This window comes from Oncorhynchus kisutch, linkage group LG10 (genome assembly GCF_002021735.2).
Source record: "Oncorhynchus kisutch isolate 150728-3 linkage group LG10, Okis_V2, whole genome shotgun sequence".
NCBI lineage: Eukaryota > Metazoa > Chordata > Actinopteri > Salmoniformes > Salmonidae > Oncorhynchus > Oncorhynchus kisutch.
In genome coordinates, this window is record NC_034183.2 from 41,048,740 (window position 1) to 41,076,247 (window position 27,508).

The 27,508-nt window shown below is 43.0% G+C and overlaps 1 protein-coding gene across 2 annotated transcripts; it reads left to right on the forward strand.

Annotated features, from left to right (window-relative positions):
- The first annotated feature begins 274 nt into the window (after positions 1 to 274).
- LOC109898150 (tyrosine-protein kinase receptor Tie-1-like) lies at positions 275 to 27,508 on the forward strand. Of its 2 annotated transcripts, none has more exons than XM_020492981.2 (23): positions 275 to 554; positions 1,370 to 1,678; positions 1,909 to 2,019; positions 2,259 to 2,414; positions 2,762 to 2,893; positions 3,179 to 3,319; positions 6,323 to 6,451; positions 6,643 to 6,788; positions 7,002 to 7,146; positions 7,415 to 7,573; positions 7,953 to 8,090; positions 8,456 to 8,746; positions 9,047 to 9,337; positions 9,857 to 10,050; positions 11,611 to 11,821; positions 14,992 to 15,105; positions 16,024 to 16,214; positions 17,729 to 17,842; positions 19,153 to 19,223; positions 23,013 to 23,053; positions 23,461 to 23,557; positions 23,683 to 23,782; positions 25,668 to 27,508. In XM_020492981.2, exons 1-23 carry the CDS (start codon positions 512 to 514, stop codon positions 25,737 to 25,739), a joined length of 3,396 nt encoding a protein of 1,131 aa, XP_020348570.1. In that variant the 5' UTR covers positions 275 to 511; the 3' UTR covers positions 25,740 to 27,508. The 2 variants fall into 2 exon arrangements, with proteins under 2 accessions (XP_020348570.1, XP_020348571.1); XM_020492982.2 differs by having other exon boundaries at positions 14,995 to 15,105.

Here is a 27,508-nt window from a genome sequence, read left to right on the forward strand (position 1 = left end):
ACAGTGTGCAAATACATAAAACAATGAAGGCATTTGTTCCTAGATACATTTTCTATGATTGACTTAGCTAACAATGCATTTGGTGGACAAATGGAAATTGACTGTGAAAATAACTAAAATTCTATGACAAGTATAAAGTCTACTCTGTAAAATGGTGCAACATTCTTCTCCAGTTCCTGAAATCAAAACCAATCTTGGCTGGAGAGTAAAAGCGACCTCTTTCCCCTCATGACGCTCTTCCTTCCTCTCCCACCCAGAGTAACTCCATTTCACGAACAACAGATTCAGAACACTCAAGATTGGAGAGGAGAATGTGAAACGGCCTGGAACAGAAACAGGGACAGAGTTATCGTCAAAAACAATTACTGGAATTTATGGAAATGCGCAAAGACGCGCGCGGTTCTTTGGCACACTGGGGACCAATCGATGGAATGTAGAAGTGTCTACTTTTAAGTCAATCATTGGATTAGACACAATTGATTTCGGAATTGTCGCTGTGAGGATTACAATTATGATATACGTCTTATTTTTGTTGTGCCTCGTCCATGTGTCAGGTAAAAGTCAAACTATCTTATTTGTATCCTAGAAATAAAAGGTCAATCAATTGTTATCTTCTAAAAATACAGTACATGGCTCAAGGTGCTTGTCCTTATTATATTAATCATGTCGACAGAGAGTGTAACCTACAGTAAACCCCAGAAAGTATAACTTTTGCGAGGCAAACCTAACTATGATTTCTGAACATCAAAATGAATTTGACACAACAAATGACTGGCTACAATAAAAGTCCAAGTGAAAAGCAGAAGGCAGCAGCCTCTTGAGAGAGCAGGATCTCATAGCAGTTTCCTGACATTGTTCTGTAGATCAGGGCTAGAATGCCACAGGGCTAGAATGCCACATTTGGATTTAATGGAGCAAAATGACCCACCATATGACTGGTTTTGTTATTTAGCTCACAATGATTTAAGTTGGGGGAACTGATCCTAGGTCAGAATGTAACTGGAATGTGTCAAAAGGTTGTTGTGTTATGCCTCGCCTAAGGCCTTCAAATTAAAATCTGGGCCTCAAGCCAGTTCCACTGCTTATTTTCATTATTTCCTTGAAATCAGGCACTGATTTAGACCTGCGACACCATGTGGGTGCAATTCATTATTAGGTAGAACAGAAAACCAGCAGTATTCTGGACCTGGTAGATTTAACTACCCTTGCCCTAAGGTCTAGTAATGTTCATTTGGATTAAAATATATAAACTGATCTCACATCAGATTGTAATAAGCAATAGGTCATTACAGTAGCTGCCCTTTGTTGTTTTACCTCATAACAGTTTAGATGACTGTATCAAATGAGTGGCGCCATCTTGTCCCTCCAGGTGCGGTGACAGACCTGACCGTCATCTCCAACGCTGAGGCCTCCACCCCTCAGCTCTTCTCCATCTCCTGCCTCACTGGGGAGCGGGATGCAGCAGAGCTAGACCTGGACATCAAGAAGGACAACAGCATCCTCATCCTCTCCTCACGACCACGTTACAGAGTCAAAAGGCCCAAGACCAAGGAAGTGGTGGCGAACGAGTTCGCGGGTGTGATGGACCTAACAGGCATCTTCTACTGCCATGCGTCCCAGGGAACTGATCCTCTTATAAACCTGGGTAAAGTGACTCTCATCAACAACTTTGCCAAAGGTAAGGAAGAGGCTCTAACTGAAAGAGTGTGTGTGTGTGCGTGTGTGTGTGTGTGTGTGTGTGTGTGTGTGTGTGTGTGTGTGTGTGTGTGTGTGTGTGTGTGTGTGTGTGTGTGTGTGTGTGTGTGTGTGTGTGTGTGTGTGTGTGTGTGTGTGTGTGTGTGTGTGTGTGAGAGAGAGACAGAGAGAGACAGAGAGTTAACTTGTCTTCTTCTGTATTGCTCCTATCAGCCCTGTTTGTCCCGGCCCACCTCACGGTGACAGCAAACAGAGGAGACACAGTTCACCTGGCCATGCAGGTCCTGAGCTCCCAGAGAAGAGACGTCACCTGGAAATACAACGGTGAGTCACACAGGGATGGAGGGAGGCATGGATGGGTGGATGGATGGATGAAGGGCAGGCATTTATGTGTGAGCAGGGAATAGATTCATCTAAATGAGACGATGGCAATATAGGCATTTTTGAATCATTCCCTTTGTATTTTAGAAACAAGTATCAAGTAGCCCCACCATGTGGATTATAATGTATTCACATTATTAAGAGCTTGTCCTATGTGCTGACTCGCTGTGTCGCAAAACCAGGTAACTATCACTACACGACCCACTGGGGTGATGTGTCCAACAGTACGGCTGTACTAACCCTGGAGGATGTGGCTAAAGCCAACGAGGGCATCTACAGTGCCAGCTTCGTGGGAGACAGTCCCATCAATGGAGCCTGGATGAGGCTGATTGTCAGAGGTGCAGTAGGGCTGTTCTCATTACACACACCTCCCACAAGACGTACACACTTGATATGTGTGGATGATGGTGTTGATACACTTTACTGATGGTACACTAGTCTGTGCTGTTGTTCATCTATTTTCCATCTGGATAGAAGCTTGACCAATACGTATTTTTTTTTTTCCTCTGAAACATTTCTGATTGGTTGTGTCTTTGAATGTACATTATTAGTACTCAGTTAATAGTGTTATTAATGTGTTTATTACTACTGACCTTTACAAGAGTATGTATGGTGATTCACATATGGATGATGTGCTTGTATCTGGGTGGGTTGGCCACTGACGCTCCTCCACTGTCCTGCACAGACTGTGGCAGTAAGAAGTGGGGTGCCGACTGTGACAAGGACTGTCCAGAGTGTCTCAACGGAGGGGTGTGTCACCACCGGGACGGGGACTGCATCTGCCCACCGGGGTTCATGGGGATGCGCTGCGAGACAGGTGGGTGTGTGTGTAAGGGGGGGGTGGCAATATGTTTAAAGCATAAGATTATAGTCGTTGAAGCCGACAAATTAGCAATAGTGTGTGTGTGTGTGTGTGTGTGTGTGTGTGTGTGTGTGTGTGTGTGTGTGTGTGTGTGTGTGTGTGTGTGTGTGTGTGTGTGTGTGTGTGTGTGTGTGAGAGTGCGTATAAGTGCATGTTTGTAAAGACAAGTATATTATATTGCCAAACTGTCTGAAGTAACTGTACCTGTACTGTATCTATGTGTACTGTATTCCCACACAGCCTGTAGAGAGGGAATGTTTGGGCTTAACTGCCAGGAGTCATGCAAGCCAGAGATGGACTGTAGAGGGCTGAGGTTCTGCCTGGCTGACCCTTACGGATGCTCCTGTGCCAGTGGCTGGTCTGGGAACCACTGCAACAGATGTGAGTTAATTTGTTATGCAGTGCATTCGGAAAGTATTCAGAGCCTTTGACTTTTTCCACGTTTTGTTACCTTACAGCCTTATTCTAGTTTTTTTCCCCTCATCAATCTACACACAATACTCCATAATGACAAAGCAAAACAGGTTTTTAGACATTTTGCGAATGAAGCTCTTTTGGCTGCGATTACAGCTTCCTGTCTTGTTGGGTATGACGCTACAAGCTTGGCACACCTGTATTTGGGGAGTTTCTCCCATTCTTCTCTGCAGATCCTCTCCAGCTCTGTTAGGTTAGATGGGTCGCTGCACAGCTATTTTTAGGTCTCTCCAGAGATGTTAGATCGGGTTCAAGTCTGTGCTCTGGCTGGTCCACTCAATGACATTCAGAGACTTGTCCCAAAGCCATTTCTGCGTCGTCTTCGCTGTGTGCTTAGGGTCGTTGTCCTGTTGGAAGGTGAACCTTTGCACTGAACCTTTGCCCTGAACCTTTGCCCTGAGCGCTCTGGAGCAGGTTTTCATCAATGATTTTTCTGTACTTTGCTCCGTTCATCTTTCCCTCTATCCTGACTAGTCTCCCAGTCCTTGCCACTGAAAAACATCCCCACAGCATGATGCTGCCACCACCGTGCTTCACTGTAGGGATAGTGCCAGGTTTCCTCCAGACGTGAGCTTGGCATTCAGGCCAAAGAGTTCAATCTTCGTTTCATCGGAACAATTTGTCTTGTTTCTCATGGTCTGAGAGTTCTTTAGGTGCCTTTTGGCAAACTCCAAGTGGGCTGTCATGTGCCTTTTACTAAGGAGTGGCTTTCGTCTGGCCACTCCACCATAAAGGTCTGATTTGTGGAGTGCTGCAGAGATGGTTGTCCTTCTGGAAGGTTCTCCCATCTCCACAGAGGAACTCTGGAGCTCATTCAGAGTGACCATCGGGTTTGAGTTTGAGTTTAATTTTAATTTTTACAGGGACAGTGCACATTAATCAACATTTCAGTAAAAGTGCCGGTTTTAGCCAACCGGCTAATTTTCAACCGCAGTCCCTGGGCAGGTTATTAAAAACAATTACAATATAGACAATAGCAACATAGAACAAGCAAGACATAGCAACATAGGACAAGCAAGACGTAGCATACAGACAGAGCAACATAGGACAAGCAAGGCGTAGCATACAGACAGAGCAGCATAAAACAAAAAGCAGCAAGACAAAATTCATAAAAGCAACAAAGTGTTTCCACACCTCACAAGCTACAGACAACAGACAACATGGAGAGTGGCAACACACAGCTAGGGACCATGTTCACAAATCTGATTGACCTTTAGCCATGTCTTCAAGCATTTTGTGAAAGTGTGATATGTGGTGCAGTTATGTGTGTCTGATGGCAGTGTATTCCAGACATGGGAAGCTCTCACAGAGAATGCAGATTTGCTTTTCCTTAGGGGAACTATACAGTCACCTCTCATGGCAGACCTTGTGGATCTGCTGCCATATGTCTGGGTTTTCTGTTTAACAAAAATATTGAGTGGAGGGGGAGCCAGGCCATTGAGGATCTTGAATACAAGACATGCGTCGGTATATTGCACAAGATTTTCCCAACTCAAGAGCTCATGCTTTCTAAGGATGTGACAATGATGATGGCTATTGGGCTTCCTATCAAGCACTTTGAGAGCCTGTTTGTAGACAGACTGAATAGGTTTTAATGTTGTACAGCAAGCTTGGGCCCAACTAGTCAAGCAGTATGTTAAGTGGGGGAGTATCATAGATTTGAAGTACAGTTTTGCTACCTCTGTAGTCAAACAATTTCGTATAAATCGGAAATTAGCTAGGTTGAATTTGGTTATTTGAATTACCTTTTTCACATGCTTTTTAAAAGAGAGGTTGGGTTCTTGGTCACCTTCCTAACCAAGGCCTTTCTCGCTAGATTGCTCAGTTTGGCCGGGCGGCCAGCTCTAGGAAGAGTCTTGGTGGTTCCAAAATTGTTCCATTTAAGAATGATGGTGGCCACTGTGTTCTTTGGAACCTTCAATGCTGCAGATATTTTTGTTACCCTTCCCCAGATCTGTGCCTCGACACACTCCTGTTTCGGAGCTCTACGGACAATTCCTTTGAACTCATGGCTTGAATTTTGCTCTGACATGCACTGTCATCTGTGGGACCTTATATAGACGGGTGTGTGCCTTTCCAAATCATGTCCAATCAATTGAATTTACCACAGATGGACTTTTACCACAGATGGACCAATCAAGTTGTAGAAACACCTCAAGGATGATCAATGGAAACAGGATGCACCTGAGCTCAATTTCGAATCTCATAGCAAAGGGTCTGAATACTTATGTAAATCAGTATTTTGTTTTTGATTTTTAATACATTTGAAAAAACTTCTAAAAACATATTTTTGCTTTGTCATTATGGGGATGTAGATTGATGAGGAACTGTCACGTTTGTCGTAATAATTATCGGACCAATCTACAGCGTGATCTGGGTCCCACATCTCTATTTAAAATAAGTGAACCACACAACAAAACAATAAAGACTAAATGAAACGTGACGACAATGGAGTGCTAACATGCAACTACAGATAAACAATATCCCACAAACACAGGTGGAAAGAAATCACCAACATAGAAACAAAACTAGAACCCCACATAGAAATTACAAACTAGACTAACCCCCAGTCACGCCCTGACCTACTCTACCGTAGAAAATAAGGTCTCTCTATGGTCAGGACGTGACAGGATTTTTTTGTTATTTAATACATTTTAGAAAAAGGCTGGAACGTAACAGAATGTAGAAAAAGTAAAGGGGTCTGAATACTTTCCGAATTAACTGTATGTAGGGCTATGGCATATCTTAGATGGCCCAATTAATATTGATTGTAATTGTACAACCGACCTATCAACATGACTGCATGTGTTGAAATAGATACACAGAGTACATAACATGCATAGCCATATCAGGTAGCAATTCCATCACGACAGATCCCAACATAATGTCACCTCTCCCCCTCTTCCCCAGTCTGCCACAGGGACATGTACGGGGCAGACTGCAGGCTGCGTTGTAAGTGTAAGAACGGTGGAGTGTGTAACCGTTTCAGTGGATGTCAGTGTCCCACTGGCTGGAGAGGACGGCACTGTGAGAAATCAGGTAGGTAAGCATTATTTCCTCCTCCTCTTCCTCCTCCTTTTCCTTGCCCTCCTCCTCTTTTTCATCGCCACTGACACTACCAACATCAATACTAATAACGCCATCACAAGTAGCAGTAGCATCTTCGTCATCAACATCATAATCATCACCTCATTTATCTTCCTCTTCATCATCTGTTTCTTTCCCATCAGACCGCGCCCCCCAGATCTTGGACATGGCCAGTGGTCTAGAGTGGAACCTTCACTCCAGCCCCAAGATCCTGTGTTCCGCCACAGGCAACCCCCTGCCCAGCCACACCAGCATTGAGCTGCGCAAACTGGACAGCACTGTGCTCAAGGTAGAGGCAATGGAAGGATGGGCGGCCATTTTACATTTGATTATTCAATTACTGGGAAACAAACTGTGATGGTGTAGTCAGTGAGATTTGTGAAATTCAATGTTTTTGTAATAGTGAAAATATGTAAATATTTTTTATGATAATGTCAGTTGGCTCAGCATTACATCAGACTGTAAACAGCCTTATCAAAATATTTTTGGACCTCTAATTCAGGCATCTCGTACTACCATGGACTCCAATAAGAGCACAGCCCAGTTTGATATTCCCCGTCTGTCCACTGAGCATGCTGGGTTATGGGAGTGTAGGGTTTCCACCAATGGGGGACAAGACTCAAGGAAGTTCAACCTCAGTGTCAAAGGTGAGAAGAGAAAAGTATTTTACTGGTCTATATCAGTCAATGTGAGGTGCTTAACATTGAGGGCAGGTTTCCCAGACAAAGATGAAGCCTAGTCCTGGACTTGAACATGCTTTTTAGTCCAGGACTAGGCTTGATTTGTGTCTGGGAAACCAGCCCTAAATATACACTGAGAAATGGTCTGGCGATAAAGATTTAATGTTCTGGTTGAGACTCATCAGATCACCCATTACTCAAATTCTCACCCACTTTTACTCCCCTCTCTCGCCAGAGCCACCGTGCCCCAGCACCCCTCCCAAGCTGCTGGAGAAGAGGAGTAAGCAGCTGGTGGTGATGCCTGTGGAGTCCTACAGAGGAGACGGACCCATCGACTCCACCAAGCTCCTCTACAAGCCCATGGAGACAGGAGACTCCTGGTCCTCCATCATAGGTGCATACAGATGGTGTTTGATCTCATGTAAAGTCACGGGAGTTACAACTACTATCCTGGCAACATAACATGTCATCCATTTCACAGGAAAAATTGCCAATTTGTCATTATCAATATTTTATTTATTTATTTAACCTTTATTTAACTAGGCAAGTCAGTTAAGAACAAATTCTTATTTTCAATGACGGCCTAGGAACAGTGGGTTAACTGCCTGTTCAGGGGCAGAACGACAGATTTTGTACCTTGTCAGCTCAGGGGTTTGAACTTGCAACCTTCCGGTTACTAGTCCAACGCTCTAACCACTAGGCTACACTGCCGCCCCTACTCTATATGGCTAATCGTGTCTGATTCTCTATATTTCTGTGTTCCTGTCTTTTAGTGTACAGTAGAGAGCCTATAACTCTGATGAATCTGAAGCCATCTACACGCTACCACGTCCGTGTCCAGCTGACCCGTCCTGGGGAGGGAGGGGAGGGGACTCTGGGGCCTGAGGCCATCATGGAGACTGACTGTCCAGGTGAGCAGCAACAGTATGCCGGGATTCGTTTTTGCGGTGTCGAAATGCAATAGTCAGAGCAGAGGTTTGTAGGTAATTGGTGATGTTGCAGGTGGGGAGTGTGTGTGTGTGTGTGTGCGCGCGCGCGTGTGTGTGTGCGTGTGTGCGTGCGTGCGTGTGTTTCTAAGTTGTTTCTAAGTTGTAGTAGAGCCGAGTGCAGGCTCTAAATCTGAAAGAATGGTTCTTTAATTCTGTCTAGTGACCTAATCAGAATGTTCTTGGCCCATCTGTAAACGAGAGGCTGTGTCTAAGTAAATAGGAGAAGGAGAAAGTATCCCAGGCTGGAGGGCCTTTCCATGACTGCGTGTTCTGTGTTGCTGCTGTAGAGCCCACTCTTCGACCAGAGATTGACTTCAGCTCGCTGGAGGGCCGCAACGCCACTGTGCGCTGGCTGTTGCATGGCAACGCGGACAGGGCCAGCGGGTTCTTAGTGCAGCTCTTCGGGCCATCCCCCTCAGGAGAGAAGCTGAGAGAGGAGACCACCCTGCTCAATGTGCTCTCCACCAAGTTCTACAACCTGCAGTACCACCAAGACTACACAGTGGTCGTCAGGCTGCTCAACTGTGGCAGTCTGGGGCCCGCCTCTAAGCCGTACAACGTCCGCATAAACAGCCAGGGTAACTAACAAGAGCTCCTCCTATTGGCTTAGCAGTGAGTGTTGATGACTGTCATTGGTGGAAGGATGGCGGATGGTTGGTGGCTCCCCCCTGCCCTCATATTGTGTCATATTTAAAGATGGGTGCATAAAGGAAAGGACATTTAGGAATGGATGACTTACTAAGGAAATACAGAAAGAAATTCAAGCACTTTAATGGTACAATTTGGCAATCGCCATATAGCCTAAGCTAACACCTTCTGACCAATACTAACCCTGCTGATGTTTCCTCTCTGTCCCTCTCCTCCCCTCTTTCCCCCAGGTCCCTCATCCCCTCGGAACGTCCAGGCTCTGCCCCTGTCTGTGTCTGCGGTGCAGGTGAAGTGGCAGCCCCCTGAGGACCCTAACGGGGGCATAGTAAAGTACATCATAGAGTACCAGTCGGTGGGACAGGGCAGCCTGCACCCCTGGGTCGACACAGACGATGGCAACAAGACAGCTAAAGATGTGACAGCGCTCAACGGGAGTACTCTCTACCAGTTCAGAGTGAGGGCCTTCTCTAAAGTACCCGGGGAGTGGAGCAAGTCTGTCCATGCCAGGACCCAGGGAGATGGTGAGAGACAGTTTAAAACAAAAACATGTATGGAGTAAAAGGTGTTAAACAGGTTCAAAACGGCTTCAAAGTACATGGATTTAAAGTTTTCCACTTGAAAATCTAAGTTTTATTTTTTTGACCTTTTCAGTACTCAAAAGAGGTCAAACGTCAAGGTTTGTTTGAATCTCACACGATCTGTTGTTTAGATCCAGCAATGCTGTAATCCCAAATGACTAACAAAGAAGGGTACCTCCATCTCATTTAATCACTTCAGATTGCCAATCTTTCCCACTCGTTTGGGATTGAAGTGTAATGCAACAGATCGTATGGGACATGGACTCATTTTGACATTTGAACACATTTGAGGTCTGAAAATGTCCCAAAAAACGTTGAGTGAAATTTTAGAGTGAACATAGAGTTTTGTTGTTGTTGTGAACTATCACTTTAAAACGTGAGGATACTTACATAATAAATAGGATATTGTCAATGTTCATCTGCATAAAAGTGTGCATCTCCTCATATCACCTCTCCCTCTAGGTCCCCAGGACTTCACTCCTACCACCCAGGGTGTGGGGGGGCTTCCAGGCAGTGAGGGCTACCATTTGTTGGTAGCTGTGGTGGGGTCTGTGACGGTCACCTGTGTCACCATCCTGCTGGCCCTGCTTGCTCTCTTCTGCATCCGCAAAACTCTGCTCAACCGCAGACGCACCTTCACTTACCAGTCTGGATCGGTGAGAGATAGAGAGAGAGGACTCACAAACACACAAATATGCCATAAAAAAAGCACCTAAACTGCAGTACCAGTCAAAAGTTTGGACACATCTACTCATTCCAGGTTTTTTCTATATTTTTACTATTTTCTACATTGTAGAACAATAGCGAAGACATCAAAACTATTAATACCACATATGGAATTATATATTAACCAAAAAAGTATTAAACAAATCAAAATATATTTTATATTTGAGATTCTTCAAAGTAGCCACCCTTTGCCTTGATGACAGCTTTGCACACTATTGGCATTCTCTCAACCAGCTTCATGAGGTAGTCATCTGAAATGTTTTTCAATTAACAGGTGTGCCTTGTTAAAAGTACATTTGTGGAATTTCTTTCCTTCTTAATGCGTTTGAGCCAGTTAGTTGTGTAGTGGCAAGGTAGGGGTGGTATACAGAAGATAGCCCTATTTGGTACAAGACCAATTCCATATTATGGTAAGAACAGCTCAAATAAGCAAAGAGAAACAACAGTCCATCATTACTTTATGACATGAAGGTTAGTCAATCCAGAAAATGTCAAGAACTTTCTTCAAGTGCAGTCGCAAAAACTATCAAGTGCTATGATGAAACTGGCTCTCATGAGGACCGCCACAGGAAAGGAAGACTTACCTCTGCTGCAGAGGATAAATTCATTTGAGTTACCAGCCTCAGAAATGGCTATATAAATGAATGCTTCACAGAGTTCAAGTCACAGTCACATCTTAATATCAACTGTTCAGAGGAGACTGCGTAAATCAGGTCTTCATGGTCAAATTGCTGCAAAGAAACCACCACTAAAGGACACCAATAAGAAGAAGAGACTTGCTTCTGCCAAGAAACAAGAGCAATGGACATTAGACTGGTGGAAACCTGTCCTTTGGTCTGATGAGTCCAAATTTGAGATTTTTGGATCCACCCGTCTTGTCTTTGTGAGGCGCAGAGTAGCTGAACGGATGATCTCCACATGTGTAGTTTCCACCGTGAAGCATGGAGGAGGAGGTGTGATGTTGAAGCATGGTGGAGGAGGTGTGACGGTGTGGGGCTGCTTTGCTGGTGACACTGTCTGTGATTTATTTAGATTTCAAGGCACACTTCACCAGCATGGCTACCACAGCATTCTGCAGGGATATGCCATCCCATCTGGTTTGCGCTTGGTGGCACTATCATTTGTTTTTAGACAGGACAATAACCCAACACACCTTCAGGCTGTGTGAGGGCAATTTGACCAAGAAGGACAGTGATGGAGTGCTGCATTAGTTGTCTTGACCTCCCCAATCACCCGACCTCAACCCAATTGAGATGGTTTGGGATGAATTGGACCGCAGACTGAAGGAAAAGCAGCCAAACTGTCCAAACTTTTGATTGGTACTGTATATTCCTTCACTAACAAGTTGGATAACCTGATTAGATAAATAAACATTCCACACTATCTCAAACTTCACATATAGACATGTTATGAGAAACACACCTCAAATCTGATCATTTCTATGCTTTGATTAAAAACAAATCCAACAAAATTATCATTGCAACCCGTAGGGAGAGGAGACCATCCTCCAGTTTAACTCTGGGACCCTGACCCTGACAAGGAGGCCGAAGCCTACCTCTGAGCCCCTCACCTACCCCATCCTGGAGTGGGATGACATCAAGTTTGAAGATGTGATCGGAGAGGGCAACTTCGGACAGGTCATCAAGGCCATGATCAAGAAGGACGGGGCCAAGATGAGCGCTGCTATCAAGATGCTAAAAGGTAGTAGATACCACACACACATGTACCAACGCACGCATGCACGCAGGCAAGCACTCACTCACACACCAGTGGTGGTCGGTGATGTTTAAGATGGATGATATATTTTTTATGAGCATGGACTTATTTCTATTACAGCATATTGGATGACTGTCATTCATATTCCATTCACCCAGCTCAATGTAACATCGATAGGTTTAGCCTACTACATGATACTTGAATTTTCCCAATACCCATCATGATGTTGCTACAACTTAGTCTATGATTGACAGTTTACAACGTAGGTGCACAGGTTGAGAGAACATTTTGAGTAATCAAGGTGACAGACAGTGACACATTCAATACCGGTTTGCACACTATTGCTTGCATCTAGCTGATCTAGGGTGTAATCATTAGTCCAACAGTTGCAAACAATAGTTTCTAATGGACAAATTCAGGTATGTTTATCCCAATTTTGTTCCGTTTGCTTCCGTTTAAGAAACGTTTTTCAACAGAATCGGCGGAATGAATACACCCCTGATCACACGCAAACACAGTTCACTTTCATAGCAGCCACATACAAACAGTATGAACATTTTGCTTGTTGTATAATTCCTTCTCGCATCTACACTCTCTCCTCTCAACTTTTCCCTTCACTTGTGGACTTCAGTGCACAACACATCAGCTGTCTGTGACCAGGGGAAAAAACCTTTCCAAGCCAAACCTCATAACTGCTAACCACTAAACACAGCCTACATCGTTGTCACCATATTAGCTAAAGACATTAGCAATGTCACAGTCAACATAGCTAATAGAACTAACGTGTTAGTAAACCCGCTACAATCATGCAGTACAGTATACAGTCAGCATCAGTTTAGCAGTTACACCGGCGGGCCCCGGTAGCAAAACCAAAAGCTTACCATGACTTGGAAGAGTTCCAGTGTTGGATAGCCATAGCCAGCTAGCTAACATAGCATCCCTCTCTGTTTGAGCTAGGTGTTTGAGTAGGTTAGCTAAGTGAAAGTGAAAAAATCTCTCTCTCGCGTCACATTCATTTTTAAAGAAATGAATTTGTTCAAAACTGTTCAACTATTGTTTTTCGCTCTCTTTGCGTCAACTACTGACCACATTTTATGTACTGCGGTGCTATCTGTAGCTTATGCTTTCAGTACTAGATACATTTTCTGATCCTTTGATTGGGTGGACATCATGTCAGTTCATGCTGCAAGAGCCCAGATAGGTTAGAGGATGTCATCTGTAAGTTGTCATAATTACTGTGTAAGTCCATGGAAGGGGGTGAGAACCATGAGCCTCCTAGGTTTTGTAGTGAAGTCAATGTACACAGAGGAGGACGGAAGCTAGTTGTCCTCCGGCTACGCTATCGCTCTACCCTACAGAGTGCTGTTGAGGCTACTGTAGACCTTCATTGCAAAATAGTGTGTTTTAATTAATTATTTGGATTATTATATGAATATACAGTATCGTTCAAAAGTTTGGGGTCACTAGAAATGTCCTTGTTTTTGAAAGAAAAGCAACTTTTTTGTCCATTAAAATAACATCAAATTGATCAGAAATACAGTGTAGACATTGTTAATGTTGTAAATGACTATTGCAGCTCGAAACGGCAGATTTTTTAAATGGAATATCTACATAGGCGTTCAGAAGCCCATTATCAACAGCCATCACTCCTGTGTTCCAATGGCACATTGTGTTAGCTTATCATTTTATCATTCAAGTTTATCATTTTAAAAGGCTAATTGATCATTAGAAAACCCTTTTGCAATTATGTTAGCACAACTGAAAACTGTTGTTCTGATTAAAGAAGCAATAAAACTGGCCTTTAGACTTGAGTATCTGGAGCATCAGCATTTGTGGGTTTGATTACAGGCTCAAAATGGCCAGAAACAAAGACTTCTTCTGAAACTCATCAGCCTATTCTTGTTCTGAGAAATGAAGGCTATTCCATTCGATAAATTGCCAAGAAACTGAAGATCTCGTACAATGCTGTGTACTACTCCTTCACAGAACAGCGCAAACAGGCTCTATCCAGAATAGAAAGAGGAGTGGGAGGCCCTGGTGCACAACTGAGCAAGAGGACAAGTATATTAGAGTGTCTAGTTTGAGAAACAAATGCCTCACAAGTCCTCAACTGGCAGCTTCATTAAATAGTACCCGCAAAACACCAGTCTCAACGTCAATAGTGAAGAGTCGACTCCGGGACACTGGCCTTCTAGGCAGAGTTGCAAAGAAAAAGCCATATCTCAGACTGGCCAATAAAAATAAAAGATTAAGATGGGCAAAAGAACACAGACACTGGACAAAGGAATTTCATTTCCCAGAACATCAATAGAATGACGAGTTTCTGGCTATTTTGAGCCTGTAATCGAACCCAAAAAAGCTGATGCTCCAGATACTCAACCAGTCAAAAGAAGGACAGTTTTATTGCTTCTTTAATCAGAACAACAATTTTCAGCTGTGCCAACATAATTGCAAAAGGGTTTTCTAATGATCAATTAGCCTTTTAAAATGATAAACTTGGATTAGTTAACACAACATGCCTTTGGAACACAGGAGTGATGGTTGCTGATAATGGGCCTCTGTATGCCTATGTAGATATTCCATAAAAAATCTGCCGTTTCCAGCTACAATAGTCATTTACAACATTACCAATGTCAACACTGTATTTCTGATCAATGTGATGTTATTTTAATGGACAAAATATTTGCTTTTCTTCCAAAAACAAGGACTTTTCTAAGTGACCCCAAACTTTTGAACGGAAAGTGTATGTGATGTATATTTAGTATAGTTTTATCTAAAAAGGATATATATATTTTTTTAAATGTTTCACTATTTTTATTTTTATGAAATTCACTGAGGAGGATGGTTCTCCCCTTCCTCCTCTGAGGAGCCTCCTTTGACACACACTTACACTACCACACAAGCATGTACACACACACACACACACACAAACACAAACACACACACACACATCAATAACTCATAATCACACACATAACAGTCAAAGAAACAAAACACACATTCTAACACAGTGATATATCAAATCAAATCAAATGTATTTGTCACATACACATGGTTAGCAGATGTTAATGCGAGTGTAGCGAAATATAATGTCACAAAGGGCTTCTTTCTCTGTACGTGTTTGTAACTTGCTGTGTGTGCTGTTTTGTTTGAAGCAGAGTTTGCCTCGGAGAATGACCACCGGGACTTTGCAGGAGAGCTGGAAGTGTTGTGTAAACTGGGCCAACATCCCAACATCATCAACCTCATAGGAGCCTGTGAAAACAGGGGTGAGCACACCACCTACTGGCCATGCTGGGCAATGCTCTTAATTGATACTATACTAAAGTATGGACGTTGTAATCTCAAGGGAAGACTTTTAAAGTACTGTATCTCTTTAGGAAACATTTAAATAAATAAGTCTGTATTCTTATATTATAGCTATAGTATTCTGATAGTGATTTTAATGTTTACATTTGAAACTCTGTTACACTACATTGTGTTAACGTATAGCCTTACTTTATATACGTTTGGACCAAGCTCTGAGCATGAAATTTCTATTTCCTTTTCTATTTCCACTTCTGACAGTTTTGGGAAATAATTGAATTGCCTGTTTCACTTTGTATAAAGATCTACGATTGAAAACATATGGTGGGGAGGAAGTTTAGAGTGGAATGTACATTACCGGAGATAAAAAAAAAATATATATATATATATACATCCTACTAAACCACCGTGGTTCTCAAGTAGCCTTGACTTAGCACTGGTGGTTCTCTCTCTCTCTCCCTCTCTCTCTCTATACAATTATGATGATTACAGCGCAGAACTCAAATTCTATGTCTATGGATTACAGTATGATACTCAGTTAATGCCTTCCTGCCTTGAACATGATATTCTTATGGAGGCACAAATGGAACTGTTAGCGGGCGTAGGTGTGTCTGTGATGGCCAATACAGCACGGCTTGGAACACTGCTCGTCCAATCAGCATCCAGCATCCAAACAACCAGTTTTATAATGACGATCACAGCACAGGACGAGAATTCTATTTCTATGGAATACAGTATGACACTCCATTAATGCCTTCCTACCTCTCCATGGCAAACTTGAATGCAAACAGTGTCTCGCTAAACAACCTTCTCCATACAGTGTACCAGTAAATCATAAACGTTCTTTACTTTCCTCCAACTGCTTCTCTCTACCCGTGTAGGGTACCTGTACATTGCCATTGAGTACGCCCCATATGGAAACCTGCTTGACTTCTTGCGTAAGAGCCGGGTCCTCGAGACAGACCCTGCCTTCGCCAAGGAGCACGGCACAGCCTCCACCCTCACCTCACAACAACTGCTGCAGTTCGCTGTCGACGTGGCCACTGGCATGCACTACCTTAGCGACAAACAGGTAGAGTATACACACGGGCATAGCCGTGAGCAGTGCTGATGGTGCTGTAGCAACCCCTGAAAAATCAGAATTAAAAAAAATGTATTGAACAACAAAAAAAACACACACAAAAGTAGTGGACTTGGACTTTACTAGTCCTGTTTTAGTGGACCAGTAAAAAAGGTATATTACCAAACTTGGATATAAACAACATAGAATTGGAAACTACTTCCCGTGGCTATGCACACAGGTACAGTTGAAGTCGGAAGTTTACATACACTTAGGTTGGAGTCACTTAAGCTTGTTTTTCAATCACTCCACAAATGTATTGTTAACAAACTGTAGTTTTGGCAAGTCGGTTAGGACATCTACTTTGTGCATGGCACAAGTCATTTTTGCAACAATTGTTTACAGACAGATTATTTCACTTATAATTCACTGTATCACAATTCCAGTGGCTCAAAAGTTTACATACACTAGTTGACTGTGCCTTTAAACAACTTGTAAACTTCTAGAAAATTATGTCATGGCTTTAGAAGCTTCTGATAGGCTAATTGACATCATTTGAGTCAATTGGAGGTGTACCTGTGGATGTATTTCAAGATCCTACATTCAAACTCAGTGCCTCTTTGCTGGACATCCTGGGACAATCAAAAGAAATCAGTCAAGACCTCAGACCTCCACAAGTCTGGTTCATCCTTGGGAGCAATTTCCAAATGCCTGAAGGTACCACATTCATCTGTACAAAAAAATTGTACGCAACTATAAACACCATGGGACCACGCAGCCGTCATACTGCTCAGGAAGGAGATGCATTCTGTCTGCTAGAGATGAACGTACTTTGGTGCGAAAAGTGCAAATCAATCACAGAACAACAGCAAAGGACCTTGTGAAGATGATGGAGGAAACGGGTACAAAAGTATCTATAGCCACAGTAAAATGAGTCCTATATCGACATAACCTGAAAGGCTGCTCAGCAAGGAAGAAGCCACTGCTCCAAAACCGCTATAAAAAAAGCCAGACTACTGCACGTGGGGACAAAGATCGTACTTTTTAGAGAAATGTCCTTTGGTCTGATGAAACAAAAATAGAACTGTTTGGCCATAATGACCATCGTTATGTTTGGAGGAAAAACGGGGAGGCTTGCAAGCTGAAGAACACCATCCCAACCATTAAGCGCGGGGGTGGCAGCATCATGTTGTGGGGGTGCTTTGCTGCAGGAAGGACTGGTGCACTTCACAAAATAGATGGCTTCATGAGGTAGGAAAATCATGTGGATATATTGAAGCAACATATGAAGACATCAGTCAAGAAGTTAAAGCTTGGTCGCAAATGGGTCTTCCAAATGGACAATGACCCCAAGCATACTTCCAAAGTTGTGGCAAAATGGCTTAAGGACATCAAAGTCAATGTATTGGAGTGGCCATCTGTGGGAAGAACTGAAAAACCGTGTGCGAGCAAAGAGGCCTACAAACTCATATGATATTCCCAGATGTGAGCTTCATATTTTCACCCTCTCCTCTCTCTCTCTCTAGTTCATCCACAGAGACCTGGCAGCGAGGAACGTTTTAGTGGGAGACAACCTAGTGGCCAAGATAGCAGACTTCGGTCTGTCCCGAGGGGAGGAGGTCTACGTCAAAAAGACCATGGTGGGAGCTCAGTCACATACAGCACAGCGCATTAAGGAACAATAGCTAGGATTCTAGTGTGTATCATCATTGGTCAGCCAACATCAAGTAGCACATTCTGAAGAGAATGTGAAAATGTTGCACGGTGTCTCACACAAGAGCACTACTTACACTCTGTATGCATTTGGACACAGAAGCTACATTTTTATATTCGTCTCTTTACTCCAGCATTTTGGATTTGAGATTAAATGTTTAATATGAGCCGACGATACAGAACATCACTTTTATTTGAGGGTATTTTCATGCATATCTGTTGTACCATTTAGAAATTAAATCACTTTATGTATCTAGTCTTTTGAAGAAGTCCAAAGTATTTGGACAAATTCACTTAGTGTATTCAAGTAGTCAAAAGTGTAGTATTTGGTCCTATATTCCTAGCACACAATGGCTACATCAAGCTTGTGACTCTACAAACTAGTTGGATGCATTTCCATTTGTTTTGGTTGGGTTTTGGGTTATGTTTTGCCTAAAAAATAACTGAATGGTAAATGGAGTGGACTGGAGTAAGTGAGTGGATAGAGATAGATAGAACACTTCTAAATTAAGCCTGATAATGCCATGAAGAAACAGAATTACTGAATCATGAATAATGATGAGTGAGAAGATTACAGAGGCTACAACAAAAACATTGATTAGTGATATATTGGGGGGGGGGGGGTGATCCTTGTGTCTCTTTCTGACTTGTCATTACTCACAATTCATCCATGATTATCCATAACCACATTAATGTAGAAATGTTCAGAAACATCTTCTATTCTTACTTACATTAGAATGGACTCCAAAATGACACATTATTCACCATTTTGTTGCTATTTGATCAAATATAATCCGAAAGACGAACCAAAACAAACATGTATCCAATGTGTTTGTGGAGTCACGAGCGTTGATGTAGTCATTGAGTGCAAAGAATATGGGACCAAATACTAAACCTTTTGAAAAAAATTGCTGGAGTATAGAGCCAAATGCTAAAATGTTGCTTTTACTGTCCAAATACTGTACATGTGGAGGGGAGAGTATGTCAGAAATGGGAAATAAGTCTGCTGTAAAAGTCTGAACTGAAGAGGGCAGTAGTGTGTGTGACATGGCAACAAGCTACCTTACAAGTCCAATGTTCCCTTACAGCTAGTAATGAGAAGAGAGAAGCACAGGACTTGGACCATTATAATTCTGTACCAGACATACTTCATACTGTCAGTTAAAACCAAATTTGATAACTGAATTATACCACGTTTTCCAATGGGATGTCTTGGCTTTTTCTCTTTGTGTTGCAGGGGAGGTTGCCAGTGCGTTGGATGGCGATAGAGTCCCTAAACTACAGTGTGTACACCATCAAGAGTGACGTGTGAGTATCTGACTGGGAAACGTATATTCAACTATACTGAACAAAAATATAAACGCAACATGTAAAGTGTTGGTCCCGTGTTTCATGAGCTGAAATAACAGATCCCAGAAATGTTCCATATGCACAAAAAACGTATTTCTCTCAAATGCTGTGCACAACATTTTATTACATCCCTGTTAGTCAGCATTTCTCCTTTGTCAAGATAATCCATCCACCTGACAAGTGTGGCATATAAAGAAGCTTATTCAACAACATGATCAATACACAGGTGCATCTTGTGTTGTGAACCTTAAAAGGCCACTCTAAAATGTGCAGTTTTGTCACACAACACAATGCCACAGATGGGCCAAGTTTTTAGGGAGCGTGCAATTGGTATGCTGACAGCAGTAATGTCCACCAGAGGTATTGCCAGAGAATTTAATGTTTGTTTCTCTACCATAAGCCGCCTACAACGTTTTAGAAAATGTAGCAGTACACTCAACCAACCTCACAACCACAAACCTTGTGTAACCACACCAGCCCAGGACCTCCACATCCAGCTTCTTCACCTGCGGGATTATCTGAGACCAGCCACACGGACAAACTGTCAGAAACCGTCTCAGGGAAGCTCATCTGCGTGCTCCTCGTTCTCACCAGGGTCTTGACCTGACTGCAGTTCGGCTTCGTAACTGACTTCAGTGGGCAAAGGCTCACATTAGATAGCCACTGGCACGCTGGAGAAGTATGCTCTTCACGGATGAATCCAGGTTTCAATTGTACAGTTTTAGATGGCAGACAGCGTGTGTGGCGTCATGTGTGCGAGCGGTTTGCTCATATCAACGTTGTGAACAGAGTGCCCCATGTTGGCAGTGGGGTTAGGGTTTGGGCAGGCATAAGCTACAGACAATGATCACAATTGCATACATTTCACCCATTAGGCATGTTTGGGATGCTCTGGATCGACGTGTATGACGGCGTGTTCCAATTCCAGCCAATATCCAGAAACTTTGCATAGCCATTGAAGAGGAGTGGGACAACATTCCACAGGCCACAATCAACTGATCAACTCTATGTGAGGTGGTCACCAGATACTGCCTGTTTTTCTGATCCATGCCCTTTTTTTTTTTTTTAAAGGTATCTGTGACCAACCGATGCATATCTGTTTTCCCAGTCATGTGAAATCCATAGATTAATTTATTTCAATTGACTGATTTCCTTATATGAACTGTATCTCAGTAAAATCTTTGAAATTGTTGCATGTTGCGTTTATATTTTTGTCAGTATAGAACAAATCTTTAATTTATCTTTAGACACGTCTTACACAGCTTCCGGTAAGGGCTCGAAGAAAATACAATGCCAGCAGTCACATCATTTTGCTCTCTCTCTCTACCCGGCTGTCCAAAACAACAAATCATGTTCCCCTCCTTCCTCCTCCCCCCAGTCGATGGTGAACTGCTAATTTAGTGCAGAGGAACTGATAACAGAACCCAGGGAGCCTAGAGGCATGGCCCGGCCCACTCATTAGGCAGGATTAGGATTAGGCTTTTTAGGTGAGCGCTGATGCCACCCTGTGATAAGCAGTGGCCCACTTTGTCAACGGCAGGGGTGCAAAGTATTTTGCTTTGTCCATTCCCAGCTCTCCTCTCCAGGGTGCTGTTGGAGAGACACAATACTGCTGCGCTCCACCACACAACGTTCTGTCAAAGAAGAAACTCTAACAGAAATCACCTAGCAGATCGGAGGATGTGATAGAACGAGTATTGTGGCCTTTTCTGTCGTCTACAGGATGGAGATAAAATGTATGACAAGGTAATGAGACAGGACACTTTTGACACCGTGCTGGTTTCTCCCATCAAATAGCCAAACCTAAAATGGCGCCCAATCAACTAAAACAATGTGCTGTCATGTTAACAAACAATATATCCTAAAAAACAGGTCAAAGTAGAGTGAACAATATGGAAACGGAACGTTACAACTGTTGTCAATGAGTTTCACCCCGTTGTCATGATTAGTGGTTTCAAGTTTGCATCTGTACATTTTGGACAAGCTGATCGTAGCAAAAAAGAAAATAGGCCCGGCATTTCCTTCTATGTAAACACATTGCAAATAGGCTCACGATAACTCCTGATAAAGTTGGGGAGCTGATATTCAGAGTTTAATTAAATAACCACATTGATTAGTCACAGGAATCAGGACTAATGAAGCCAATGCAACAGCTTGTTTTACAAATGGCTGGCCTACCACATGGATGGGCGTTCATGAAACTCCATAGTGAGCGACATGGATGGGCGCTACACCACAGTAAGCACGAGTCAATATCTTTTTGGGGTGTTTTACAAATGTTTGGCCTACCACATAGATGGGCATTCATAAAATGTTATTTCAGGCAACGCTGTAAGCACGGACCAACACTTTTTGAATGTCTTTTTTTTAATGCTGACCGGCCTTGATTTCTACATCCACGGTGGCTGGTTTTTGGCCTGGTCCGTACCACATCTGAGCCAGTCATAGACGTTTATGTTTGGTTCAGATTCTTTCCGGTCTGGACCAGCCTTGACTTGGCCCAAACATAGATGTCTCTAAATGATGTATTTTCAATTTTCATTCAGAATAAAAAAAGGAACCTGATTTCAATGTCCGGAAGATACAGATTTTCAACATCTGGAAAATACGTATTTTCTACTTTCATTCAGAATCAAAAAGGAACCTGATTTCAATGTCCGGAAAATACAAATGTTCAACATCTGGAAAATACGTATTTTCTACTTTCATTCAGAAATTAAAATGAACCTAACTTCATTGTCTGGAAAAGACGTATTTTAGACGTCTTTGACTTCATTTTGCTTACTGGGACATTTTTAGTTTTGCAGGGGCACATATTTTGGTCTTGCCTAGGGTGGCACAATGGCAAGGACCGGCCCTGCCAAGAGGAGCATAGTGGAGCGGCCACACTACCACATAGAGCCTGTCAAACGCAGACTATTTATACCCGGATCAGAATTGACTGGAAGGCCCTAGGACAGCTACAGGAAGTGGAACGAACAAGGCTGGTTAGGTTAGCAAAGAGGAGAGACGTTTCTGTAGTAAACATGTTGTTAACAAGCTAGCTGCAGCACTAAGTGTGTGTGTGTGTGTGTGTGTTGAGCCTTGTGTTGACGAGAGCAAAGGCACTAATTTGGTGACACACCACAGAATATAAACAAAGATAACCAGACCGCTACTCTGTGTTTATGTTCTAGAGAAAGGTAGAGTGAGAGAGAGAGAGAGAGAGAGAGAGAGAGAGAGAGCAAGCGGTAGAGGGAGAGCAGAAGAGATTGTTTACCTCAAGCTGAGTCAATGGGTTCATCATTGTATTTGTACAGAATGACTGGCAGTTAACTGATTAACTTGCAGTGTGTTGGCTACATTGTCTTGTTAGTTGACAATCACATAGTCAGATGGTGGCTCTGTACAGATAGTGAAGAGTACTTGTTGTTTCTCTCTCTGCTTTTACAGTTGTGAGTCTGCTCTAAAGTCATCTGCTTTTACAGTTGTGAGTCTGCTCTAAAGTCATCTGCTTTTACAGTTGTGAGGCTGCTCTAAAGTCATCTGCTTTCACTGTAATAAGACACTAGGATGCATTTACATTTCGTGCTATTACAAAATTATTCGGTATCAGTCAGTTGCATTCACACGCTAATGTAAAAATATGTCATTAACATATATAAATAATTGAATTACAAGGCCACTAACTGTTCAATATCACTTAGATCTTCCTCATTCTCTTCCTATATTTTCCCTCTCTTTCCTCTCCCTCTTTCTTTTTCTCAGGTGGTCTTTCGGTGTACTTCTATGGGAGATAGTGAGTTTAGGTAAGTTGACGTATAGTGATGCTGTGTGAATGTTGTACATATTATTAAATGAGGAATAGTAATAGCCCATATTCCTAGCAATGTGGGTCGTCACAGGGAGAAAATATATAACCAGTTCCCCCACAGCTTTCACACCAGAGAGAGAGGGGGAAGGTTCCCCAGCTGAGAGTTAACAGAGTAGGCATGCACAGAGAGTCAGCAGGACATCCCCCCTCACTCTGGGAAATATACTGTATCACATGAAAGGAAATATCTACTTTGCATGCCCGCCTGATGATGATGATGATGACAATCATGACCATGACAAAGAATGACTAAGACAAAGATGAGTCGATCAACTCCTTTCTCTGTGTCATTGTATCAACGTAAAAGTGACCCGTTCCCCCTGTCCTCTCTTTGTGTATCAGGTGGTACTCCCTACTGTGGGATGACCTGTGCTGAGCTCTATGAGAAACTCCCTCAGAGCTACAGGATGGAGCAGCCCAGGAACTGTGACGACGAAGTGTAAGTGATGACCTGTGCTTGGACCTGTGTGTTTGTGTGTGAGAGAGAGGGAGGGAGGGGGTGTGTATATGTGTATACTGTTTGCGTGCACCGTTATAGCTGGTTCATTGGTAATTTTTTTTCAGGTATGAGTTAATGAGGCAGTGCTGGAGAGACCGGCCGCATGAGAGACCTCCTTTCTCTCAGATCTCTGTACAGCTCAACAGGATGCAGGAGGCCAGGAAGGTAAGGAGACATTCACCTACAGTTTCACTTAGGACTCATCTTTTCAATAAGCTAGCAATTCCCTGATCTATCCCATAGGGGACAGAGGTAACCTGGTTCCAGACCAGTTTGTGTTGTCTTTCAGGAGTTGGCTGAGAGGGTCCTAGTTAGATAGAATTCCTCTTCAAATTGCATTCAAAAATCATTCTACAGTCGTGGCCAAAAGTTGAGAATGACACACATATTCATTTTCACAAATTCTGCTGCCTCAGTTTGTATGATGGCAATTTGCATATACTCTAGACTGTTATGAAGAGTGGTCAGATGAATTGCAATTAATTGCAAAGTCCTTCTTTGCCATGCAAATGAACTGAATCCCCCCAAAAACATTTCCACTTCATTTCAGCCCTGCCACAAAAGGACCATCTGACATCATGTCAGTGATTCTCTCACTAACACAGGTGTGAGTGTTGACGAGGACAAGGCTGGAGATCACTCTGTTATGCTGATTAAGTTCAAATAACCGACTGGAAGCTTCAAAAGGAGGGTGGTGCTTGGAATCATTGTTCTTCCTCTGTCAACCATGGTTACCTGCAAGGAAACACGAGCCGTCATCATTGCTTTGCACAAAAAGGGCTTCACAGTCAAGGATATTACTGCCAGTATGATTGCACTTAAATCAACCATTTATCGGATCATCAAGAACTTCAAGGAGAGAGGTTCAATTGTTGTGAAGAAGGCTTCAGGGCACCCAAGAAAGTCCAGCAAGCGCCAGGACCGTCTCCTAAAGTTGATTCAGCTGCGGGATCAGGGCACCCCCAGTATAGAGCTTGCTCAGGAATGGCAGGAGGAAGGTGTGAGTGCATCTACATGCACAGTGAGGTGAAGAATGTTGGAGGATGGCCTGGTGTCAAGAAGGGCAGCAAAGAAGCCACTTCTCTCCAGGAAAAACATCAGGGACAGACTGATATTCTGCAAAAGGTTCAGGGATTGGACTGCTGAGGACTGGGGTGAAGCCATTTTCTCTGATGAATCCCCTTTCCGATTGTTTGGGGCATCCGGAAAAAAGCTTGTCCTGGAGAAGACAAGGTGAGCACTACCATCAGTCCTGTGTCATGCCAACAGTAAAGCATCCTGAGACCATTTATGCGTGGGGATGCTTCTCTGCCAAGGGGGTGGGCTCACTGACAATTTTGCCTAAGAACACAGCCATGAATAAAGAATGGTACCAACACATCCTCAGCGAGCAACCATCCAGGAACAGTTTGGTGACGAACAATGCCTTTTCCAGCATGATGGAGCACCTTGCCATAAGGCAAAAGTGATAACTAAGTGGCTCGGGGAACAAAATATCAAAATTTTGGGTCCATGGCCAGGAAACTCTCCAGGGCGGATTGCAGAGGTCTTGAAAAAGAAGGGTCAACACTGCAAATTTTGACTCTTTGCATCAACTTTGTAATTGTCAATAAAAGCATTTGACACTTATGAAATGCTTGTAATTATATTTCAGTATTCCATAGTAACATCTGACAAAAATATCTAAAGACACTGAAGCAGCAGCCTTTTTGAAAATTCTTATGTCAATTATTTATGTCATTCTCCAAACTTTTGGCCACGACTGTACACAATTAGAAAAAAAGGTGCTATCTAAAACCTTAAAGGGTTATTTGGCTGTCCCATAGGAGAACCCTTTGAAGAACTAGTTTTGGTTCGAGGTAAAAGAAAAAAACTTTTGGTTCGAGGTTGAACCCTTTTCGGTTCCATGTACTGTCCAGCCCTTTCCACAGAGGGTTCTACCTGAAACCAAAAAAGGTTCTACCTGGAACCAAAAAGAACCCTTTTGGAACACTTTCTTCTACGAGTGTACTATCTAACTACCATCGTTTCTCCAAACCTCCCTCCCCAGGCCTACGTGAACATGGCGCTCTTCGAGAACTTCACCTACGCCGGGATAGACGCCACGGCCGAGGAGGCCTGACTACCAGCCCCCACAGCCCCCGGCAGGTCACGTAGCCCACGGGAGAGGCTCCGGGGCTCAGCCCTGCGTTACTGCCGCCCCCCAGCTGCTGCCCAACGTGGGGACCGATGGAGTAGCAGACAATCCACCTGGACCACAAGGGTAAAGAGGGAGGACTGTGAAAGGACACTGTGGAGGTCTTATGGGGGCTGGGAAGGGAGATGTGGAACTGGACACTGCAGTCCTTTCTGAAGGAAAGTATAGAAGAATGAGGGGCTGCATGACGTGCTTAACAACCCTGCCAGGTGGGTTGGCGGGTGGGGCTGAGGGTTGCCTTTGGGGGCGTGTTTGGGAAATGTGACACTAGTCTTGGGACACGTTGTGGTCCTTGTTTGAAGGACAGGATGGACAAGGAAGATGCTCCATGACATGATACTACACTGCCGGAGTCACATGCTATTACACTGCCAGAGTCTGATGGGTGCTCAATGAACTTACAAGCCCTTCGTCAAAACGGAGAGAGGACTTTTTTTGTGGACATATGCTCACACCTGTAGTTAGCTGTCCATTCTGAGATGGATTGAGATGGATCCGACTGGGGGAAAAAAACACTGTTACACTTGTCTATTCACTTATTTCTTGTTTTGTTGTAGGGGAGAGTGGGGTAAGTTGAACACTTTTTTACATTCATCATCACTCCGTTAAGGGAAATATAGTATCTTTCCATCAACGATATCTACATATATTTCAGGATGTTGTGTATCCCTGGAAATAATAAATATGCATGTAAACATTAGTTTTGAAAACATAGCGTGACCAAAAAAAGTGGTCTCTTGGTGCCACCTACCTCTGTACTGAATGAACTATTACCACTACATTTTTAAAATCATCAAGCATATTTTAACACAGGCTTAACACCGAACAAACACTTTATTCTCGTTTTTGACACTTTTAACATAGGCCCTGTCGTCACCTCACATCCCAGTGATAATGCCATACATTATGCCTGGAAAGAAAACACTTGAATTTGCTCAACTTAACCCAAGGCAAACATTTTGACTATATTAGCCCACACAGCTACAAGGATGCACGTTCATGCTCGGTTTAGGCCCTCATATTGAAGCTCCCGTAGGACGGGGCACAATTGGCCCAGTGTCGTCGGGGTTAAGGTTTGGCCGGGGTAGGCCGTCATTGTAAATAATAATTTGTTCTAAACTGGCGTACCTAGTTAATTAAAGGTTAAATATTAAAACATGTAAAAAAATCTAGAAACCCCAACTGATGCATCGAACAATCTTAAAATGATCTACTTTGGTTTAGATTAAAGCATCATGAAATCTCTAACACAATAAATGTATTTGACTTGGTGAAAATCTTTTTTTTTTTTTTTTTACCTAACTTGCTTATCATTTTTCCCCCCATGTGTTTTCTTCCTTCACAGACTCCGTGAAATGATGACCTCTACCTAAATATTTGGTCAAAAATTATTAATTTTGTGTATTGTTTCCTAGAAACAAGGGTGGCTCAACTTACCCCACTCTCCCCTGTATCGCTTGCTTTACATAAGTATGTACCTCCTGTACTGTATTTGTTCCTTAGCGTGTCCTTATCGAATTATATCATCCTCTTGTAAAAGTGTAGTATAAATCTTTTATACAGACAATTTGTTTACCTTTGTGACATACTGTATGCTACCTGTATCCCTTTGGATGGTGTATCTACTGGAACTACTCTGTGAGAAAAGGGTTTGTTTTCAGTTTTCTTTAATAAAACCTCTCATTGGTGACTGA

What these genes read in the sequence shown, in the direction of transcription:
- LOC109898150 (XM_020492981.2), top strand. Translation starts at nt 512, where the DNA reads ATGATATACGTCTTATTTTTGTTGTGCCTCGTCCATGTGTCAG. An exon ending in GTGCCTCGTCCATGTGTCAG is followed by an intron (nt 555 to 1,369) that starts GTAAAAGTCAAA and finishes TTGTCCCTCCAG; the next exon opens with GTGCGGTGACAGACCTGACC. An exon ending in CGTCCGCATAAACAGCCAGG is followed by an intron (nt 8,747 to 9,046) that starts GTAACTAACAAG and finishes TCTTTCCCCCAG; the next exon opens with GTCCCTCATCCCCTCGGAAC.